The sequence below is a fragment of the Aethalodelphis obliquidens genome, unplaced genomic scaffold (assembly GCF_003676395.1).
Source record: "Aethalodelphis obliquidens isolate GAN/ISIS:26980383/991018 unplaced genomic scaffold, ASM367639v1 scaffold100, whole genome shotgun sequence".
Taxonomy (NCBI): Eukaryota; Metazoa; Chordata; class Mammalia; order Artiodactyla; family Delphinidae; genus Aethalodelphis; species Aethalodelphis obliquidens.
The window spans coordinates 1,597,312-1,605,251 of record NW_020838044.1 but is presented as its reverse complement, the minus strand read 5'-3'; the positions used below and the strand labels follow the sequence as shown (position 1 = coordinate 1,605,251).

Below are 7,940 nucleotides of genomic sequence, written 5' to 3'. Positions count from 1 at the left end.
AAGAAATGGCAGACCTTTTCGAATATTGTACACTAAGTTCCCATTTCTAAGATTGGACAGCATATGCATTGTTGAATAAATCAGATATGAAAGGGCTTCTTCCTGGTACTCAGGTGCAGGGTCAATACCACCAAACTATTACAGCCCCTCTTCCACCGAGATACTCCAATCGGTGCATAGTGTTTGCTGCCCAGTGGCAATATTTTCAGTTCTCTTTATTTAGAATAGCTGAAAGTGGCAGAGTGGGTGACTTTCTGGGATAATCACCTCATGTGGGTTGATACTGAACATCAAAAAATTTATTACTGCGATCCATGCATGGAGGCTTTAAATAATATAGGTTCCTAGACAAGCCCCCCCCCCCCCCCCCCCCCCCCGCTAATTCTAATTCAGTAAATCCGGTGCGGGTCCCTGGAATCTGAATTCTTATAAGGTCTCCAAGTTCTCTTACAGATACATACACGTATACAGACATGCATATATACATATATCCCTTCGCGGCAGGCGCTGTATAGTGCCTTTAGACCGGGGGCACCAGTGTTGGTTCCATACAAAAGAGTCATTATGACAAGTCGGGTCTAAAGAAAAAAAGGGAGGCGGCTACAAAACTGCAGGGGGGAACAAGGCCTCCATATCCTTTCAGCTCCCGCTCCCGCGGGCGAGGCGACGGCTCATTCTACCTCCGTCCGCCAGCGCCCGGGGCCCGCAGCCGACCGTTGACACGTTAGCCTCAACGCCACGGGCGGCCGTGCCCTGGGCCCGGGCTCAGATCAGAATCGCCTCGATAATCAGTGGTCCAGGACAAGCCCAGCCTCATCTATCTGATCAATTCATCACTTCTGAGCGCCGGGCCTCATAGGACCAGATCCGGGACCTCCGGGACCGCGGCGTTGCCACCGCCCAAGGGGCCTCGCTGCACAGCGCCCCGAGGAAGGGGCTTCGCAGGAGGGGAGCTTTTCATTTCGGGTTGGTCCGGCGGGGCGGGAGTCACAACCCGATCAAATAAGATCAAGGTGTAGGCCGGGGGAGGGGCACGGGGGCGGGCGCACGCACTCGCCTTGCACGCACCACGCGCGCACTCACACATTCTCGCGTCCACTCACACACACAGCCCGCAGGCGCCTTCCACACACCTCGCCACACTTCTGACCAGCCTCACCCCATGCCGCTCTCCCTCCGGTGAAAGAGCGGAAGTACGCAAGCTCCTTTAAAGCCTTCCGCCCCTCCTCCGCCCCGGAGGGTTCTGGGAGGAACAACCGAGCACAGGCCCTCGCCGAGTGCGCACTTTCCTGCCCCCACGTGGCTCGGAGGGGAACCAAGGGCCCAGGTAAAGGCGGGACAAATTCCCACAATATTGAATCGTGATTGTCCTTGGATCTCTGTGCAGCTACACATTTATATCCATATCTGTAGTTTTTCTTTGATCTTTGATCCAAGTTCTGGATATAAGATGATTCAATCTCAAGAGACCTCTAGGTGAATGATTTCTTTCCCAGGGAGAAGGCAAATTCTGGTCATTACCAACATCAGCTTCCCTAGGAGCTCCTTCTCCCTTGGGAGAAGGCAAACATCATTTTACCAAAGGGAAAGGTAAGAATAGATTACTTAAGTCCAAGGACTAGGTAGTTAGAATATAGTAACTATATATACTACTAATATACTACCTAATATACACTAGCTAGTAGTATAAGTAAAGGTAGGAAGACATATCCCTGTCCCCACAGAGCCCTCTTGCTACCCAGAACTTGCTGTCGCAGTCATATTGCTGAATCTTCATTTACTTTCATATCCGCTAAAATAAATCTTTCAAGAATGAGTGTAAGAAAAAAAAAAGGAACAATTATGTAAGTTAGAATTAGCTCCTTTCACATCACAAAGCACAATTTGAATGTCTCAGTTCCTTCTTTTTCCTTTTTCAAGAAATACATATGTGAGGGGGGAAGACAAATCAGAATTTTGTTATCATTTGTACTTGTGCCAGTCCCACCATGTACTTGGAATAAACAAATTGGGGAAAAGTGTCCATTGTATGTACCAGAAGCCCAAGGATTTTCTAGGTATGTGGCTGGGTAACCTGATAACCTCATTTCACTGAAGAAGTTTATGGCTTGTAATGGCAGTTGATACTTTTAATAGCTTTGGTAGGTAAAATGTATTGGAGAATGTTATCTACATTGTTTAATACACCTCAAAATGTGTGTGTGTGTGTGTGTGTGTGTATATATATATATATATATATATATATAATTAGTTCCCTCAAAGATATACCCTCATAGATTCTGAACTATATCATACATTCAGTGACCATCACAAGGGGTTAACAGGATTGATGATATTCACTAATATAAACTAAAAAGGTATACTATGGGCAGAACCCAGGGGAATATTGAACAAAGTTCAATAATTCAGCATGCATGTGACAAAATGGACAAAAACAGTAGGGAAAGAAACTTTATTTTCAAGGATTTGTGCAGACAATGGTGAATAAAAAGTCTTATTTCAACTATAAAAAGCTGACTTCATTCCACCCTGGCATACAGGGTTTATGGTTACGCCAGTTTGAATCTGAGGCAATACTGCTATCCCCCTTCTTCCACCCCTAAAAGACTCCCTTAGAGGAACAACTTCCTACAATTTTCAGTCAAAAATATATGACACATCAACCAAAGTGATGAATTAAACAAGTTTCTGCTTATCTAAAGTCAAGAAATGAAACAAGCTGTGTATTTGTTTCTTGCTGTAAATTACCTTCACTCTGTGTACTTTTTGGTACATTCTGGTATGAAAACATCTCAAAATATAACAGTTCAAGAGCTTAGGTCAAGATGACCCACCCAGGAGGCTGTAAAAATTGATCTGAACTGTGAAATGGGACTAGTTTAAAATATGAAGCAGCTCTAAACACCAAGCTTAGAGATATTAGCCCTATTAGGAAACAAAAGTCATTAAAGTTACAAAATAACAAGTGCAAAACATGCTGAACCTGTATTTCCAGAGAGTGACATTACCGTTGGCCAACAGGTTCCAAACTCACACCCACAAGGTGTAACTCTTCTTTCTGTTCCACTAGCCTTCCTTTCTCTTGTGTGAAAGATCCTCAGAAATGACAATGAAAAATATATGAATCATTGAAATTTACCCTGTGGACCAATTCCTGAAGAGACAACAGCCATAACTCTGAGATGATTAGACATGTAGTGTTTACTTGATGACTTTCTATACTTCTAGGAACCATCAAAGCACTAAACTGAATGTTTCAGAACCTAAACTTCCTAGCAGCTTTTGTTCTTTTGGAATAAGACAAAAGACAATTTACTGCCACACTGGGGTCAACCACAGCCAACTTGTCCACAGTCAAGTTTACTTTAGTGAATAATTCCACTGGTAGACCTATGTCTCTGCTTGCTCTTTACAATAGTTTAATTTTAGACCAATTCTTTTTTTTTTTAATAGAGAAGTTCTAGGCTTCAGAAATGCAACAGTTGATCCTTTTGCAGATAAAAGGAGGAGGGAATGGAGAAGTCTTCACTTCAAATGTAGAGTCATCTAAAATGATTTGTTCAGGAGTTCCCATACTCCATGGAAAAGCCCATCAATCTCAATTGCGAACCTCTGCTTTCCTTTACTTTAGAAAACACTCTCATTTTATTCATGGATTCTATGAACTGTTCAAACATGCCTATGAATGCCATCAACTTCTCTCATTCAAATTTCCCATGTTCTTATAATTTCCAAGAGACAGCTAAATACTACAATATGAAGAAAATTAAAAGTGGGCCAAGAAACACAAGTAATCGACTGAAAATTGCCATAACCCAGATTTAAACAAAGAATAAGTTTGTATGTTGGTTAACATGACAGAACTTCCATCTAACATCACAATAAATTCTAGGTGACTTTACTAGTATATGAATTAATATACTAGATTTATTTATTTCTTCTACCCCAACTGCAAATTATTTCTTCAATAGTTTCTCTTTCCCCTAGTGGTGGCATTTAAAACTGAGTAACAGTATTTAGCACTCAGTAATTTAGAAAATATTTAAAAAGCTTTAGGAAAATAGCAACAGTTTCAATATACCATTTGAGGGGGTGAAGTTTCCTTTTGGGAATACTGGTGAATAGAACATTGTTTCTTGTCTAAGTTACTCCTTTCTGGTCTCATCACAGACAATTTCCAAATCTTATGTAGGCCCAGATTCTCTTGGCAAAACTCTCTGGCTACCAGCACACAGCACAGCTATTTCGTCTGTTCTCTTTTTGCAGTGAGGATCATGCCTCTCTCTTATGTTCCCAGACGGGTATATGAAAGATAAATTTCCAAAGCCAAAAAATTCCTTGGCATTGTTTAACTCCTATTTCCCACCCAGCCTCCCCACCCCAGCCTCCCAGCCCCCTGCAATTTGCCAAATCCAAATCAAACACTAAAAAAAAAGTCAAGTCTTGAAAATTATCTCTCCTTCCAAGAAGTTTGAATACAGCTTATATCCTCCCCTAATGAGCCTCAGTGTGAAAAGTTCCTGATGAGGGGCTGAAGCACAAAATAGGTGACAGATTTTTAAGCAGGAGGTATGTAATCGTATCACTGAGGGGTGTAATTCATCTGGACATTATATGCTCTCTGCTGAGGACTGATTTACACACAGGTCAAAGGAAGCTGGCTTTCTGTAGTCCCCTGAAGCATAAATAATGTTTGTAACCACGAGGAGTTTTCCCCACATAAGGTAGGGGCAGATGCTGTGGTGTCATCCTGGGGACTTTGATGATTTTAGCTGAACTCTCCTACGCTGGGCCCAGGCTCCTGACAGGCTCTTCACCTTCGTCCCCTTGGTTGGTAGTTGATGAAATGGATGCTTTGGAATTCATTTTATAAACAGGACGTAGAAGGCCATTACAACGCAGGCGATTGCTACAGCAGCATGCAGCCTAGTTCCAATCACAGCAGCTAGCAGGAAAAAATAAAACGAGAAAAGAAGTCAAACCCTGCCCTTCATATAAGTCCTCACTTTCAAGATTTGAAATCTCTAGTCACAGACAACGAGACCTATCAAGGGTCTCAAGAACCCACCCAGGAATGTATTTAAATACTACCCTTAAGCCCTAGGTTCTAGATGAATATACTGTTAGTTTATATTTTGCCTTATTTTGAAAAAAGATCTAGGTAAGTAGGATTCCAGATGAAGATGCCCAAAATAAAAAGTAAAAAAGCATCTGAGTTAATAAAATCAATACTTAAAAGAGACTCCAATAAATTCTTTCCAGAAATTCAGAAAAAAAATTTTCACTGGGAAAATATTCCTTCCAACAACTCTAGTCCAATTAAAATTGTTTAATTTATATAGTTTTACTCCATGGAGAATACTAAAATTACCTTGGAGCTAAAATAAACAATTATGTAAAAGTTGAACCACATACAATTCCAGCCTATCCCACCCCCACCTTGCAGCACCTCACTGTCCAGAGATGGCAATCTCCTCTCCCTGAACAGATATGATCTTACCTTTGTAAAACACACCCCAAACTCCCTTCTTCTCTGAGAGCAGCCAGCTTTTGAGACGAGGTACTTTCTTGAAGTAGGCACAGGTGCAAACAAAGAGCAAACCAAACACCAGAATCCCATCCAAGGAGTACACTGTTACAGAAAGAGAAAAAAACCTTTGGTGCTAATCCAGTTTGGGACAGGTGATCCCCCTGGAGAACAGAATGTGATAAAATATCAAGATGATAATCTCAACTGCAGTGCCAGCCCTGACAAGAGGAAGCCAAGGTCCCAGGACTAACAAGGTTACCTTTCTGTTCCCCCAAATCACTTGTAGACAACCCCCTTACAAAGATTTCACTGCCCCCTTCCCTCTCCTTTCAAGAAGTATAAATTCTGAGAAGAGTGCATCACTTTATGTGGAATCAGCCTACCAGGAATGGCCAGTGTTGGCATTAGGTTGAGAGAGGCATAAGAATCCTTCGAGCCTGAGCTGAGAGAATGAAACATGTTCTTCCTATAAATCACTCATGTGATAAAGGAGAGGTAGATATTTGGCCAAGTCTCTCAGATCTGCATCTGTTGGTGAAGAATATGTTAAGGCAAAAGTAAAGCTTAATGGAAATTGCAAGAGTTAGAATCCATATGACTACAATTTTCCTATGCTTATCTTACACTTCACGCATGATACTCTACTTACAAACCAAATTTCTGCCTGAGTTAACAGATTCTTGAAAACAAACAAGCAATAAAAGATCTGAGGCTTCAACAAGGTGGAACAATTGTGGGGGAAAAAAGCTTTGAACAATTAGTTCTATTTCTTACATTTGTAAACCAAACTATGTCTTGTAAGCGCAAAGAATCACCTAAGTAGAAAAAAAAATCAGACCACAAAAGGGGAAAGGATGACTAAAACTTACTTATTAATTACTATGTGTCCAACTGCTCTCTTATTTCTCAGTTCAGATTATTTCTTCCTCCGGGTGATGTCCCTTCTTGTACTGTGCCTACTAACCTCAGACCTCTGACTGCCCAGGAAGCTCCAAAAGGATATTTTACACAACTGGCATCTGCCAGTTCTGGGCCACTCCATCTCCTTCTCTCCCTCCAGTAAAACTATCTCACAACTAGATGTCACACAGGAAAGGGTCCAGTAAATTAATACATACACCAAGTTTTATGATGAACAATACGTGCTAGTCTTTTCTCCCGTAAGTTTTTGCAAAGCCAAAAGTCACAAGGAAGTGAAATTTGAAACTTTAGTACCAGGCTTATGAAGAAGGTACTTTTGAGAAATGCTGTCCTATGCCCTTCAAATCATACTGCCTAAGAGGTCTTGTCATCTTTTTTCCTGTAAGATCGACTCTAAAGACCACAAAGTCATCGTTTCCTGCCCTTCCCTGGAATTCAGAAATCATGTCTATAAAATGTTTGAAGACGCCTGGAAAATTAGGTCAGATAAACAGGGTGGCAACTGCCACATCATCTTTGGAAAAGGCAGTATCTAAATCCAACCCCTGCAACACTAGCCACGGTCTCCAGATGGGATCGCCCAGGCAAGACTTTAGAATCAAACACGAGAAAGCTTCCCGACATTTTAACAAAACAACGAGAACTTTTTTTTTAGGATCTACATTCACCCCCGCCCCCCCACAAAGTATGGGGTTTAAAATCCTGTGTGATTCATCGATCATCCCAACGAGCCTACTATCCAATAAAGTTTGAGAACACAGAGAGCTGTGAGGAGGCTCCTCTTTTTCCTGCTGCTAAAGCAATAGTTCAACTGGGACTGGCCTCGCGAAGTGGCTTGTAAGGGTCAGAACGAACTTCTAGGAAGGGAGAAGGGCACAGTGTGGGAACCAAGAACTACGGGTGTGGGCACAAGAGGCACTGGGGGTTCTATACGGGCACGGAACGGGGGAACCCCCGGAGGAGTATAGGGGACAGGAGTTGGGGCACCGAGAGGCCAAAGGGGGACTGGGCTGGGAGGGGGCGGGGAGAACGGCCACGTCAGTCCCGGCTCCGCCCGCCAGGTTTCCACTCGCACTGCACTCCCATCCTCGGCTCTGAGCAATAGTTCTCACCGTTCGTCATGGCGGCTGGGCCCGGGCCTGGAGTTGGGGTCCGGGGGTCAGCGGTGATAGCGGCAAAGGCGGGGGAACCCAGCTCCCGCTTGACACTTCCCGATCCGGGCCGCGGCGACGGGCAGGCGCCGTAGTACGCAGGTGCAAGGGCAGAGAGACGAGCGCAGAACGCAATCAGGCGTGGCTAGCAGATTGCCGAGCTAGGTACCTGCGTGGATGGAGCTCGCGTGAGTGGAGCTCGCGTGAGTAGGTGTGTGTAAGAAGAAAGCTAAGAAAGCTATCCGGGAGGCTTCCTACGTGGCCATGGTAACCAATCTTTTCTGGGTGCCCCTTTAGTTAGTGTTGGGGTGTAACCTGACCTGCTCGAGTTGTTGTGT

General features: G+C 43.4%; 1 protein-coding gene and 1 non-coding gene across 2 annotated transcripts; both read right to left on the bottom strand.

Moving 5' to 3' along the window:
- Positions 1 to 765: 765 nt before the first annotated feature.
- On the bottom strand, positions 766 to 1,185 carry LOC113614644 (small Cajal body-specific RNA 2). The gene has a single exon (XR_003430697.1).
- A 1,252-nt stretch (positions 1,186 to 2,437) lies between these two features.
- Positions 2,438 to 7,695, bottom strand: TMEM167B (transmembrane protein 167B). Its single transcript, XM_027096325.1, has 3 exons — positions 7,564 to 7,695; positions 5,501 to 5,632; positions 2,438 to 4,945 (listed from the first exon to the last, which is right to left on the bottom strand). Exons 1-3 carry the CDS (start codon positions 7,571 to 7,573, stop codon positions 4,863 to 4,865), a joined length of 225 nt encoding a protein of 74 aa, XP_026952126.1. The 5' UTR covers positions 7,574 to 7,695; the 3' UTR covers positions 2,438 to 4,862.
- Between the last annotated feature and the right edge of the window lie 245 nt (positions 7,696 to 7,940).

Bases quoted from the DNA above. Each gene is read 5' to 3' on its own strand.
- TMEM167B (XM_027096325.1), bottom strand. The intron at 4,946-5,500 runs GTAAGATCATAT...TTTTCCTGCTAG, and splicing joins TTGGGGTGTGTTTTACAAAG to CTGCTGTGATTGGAACTAGG.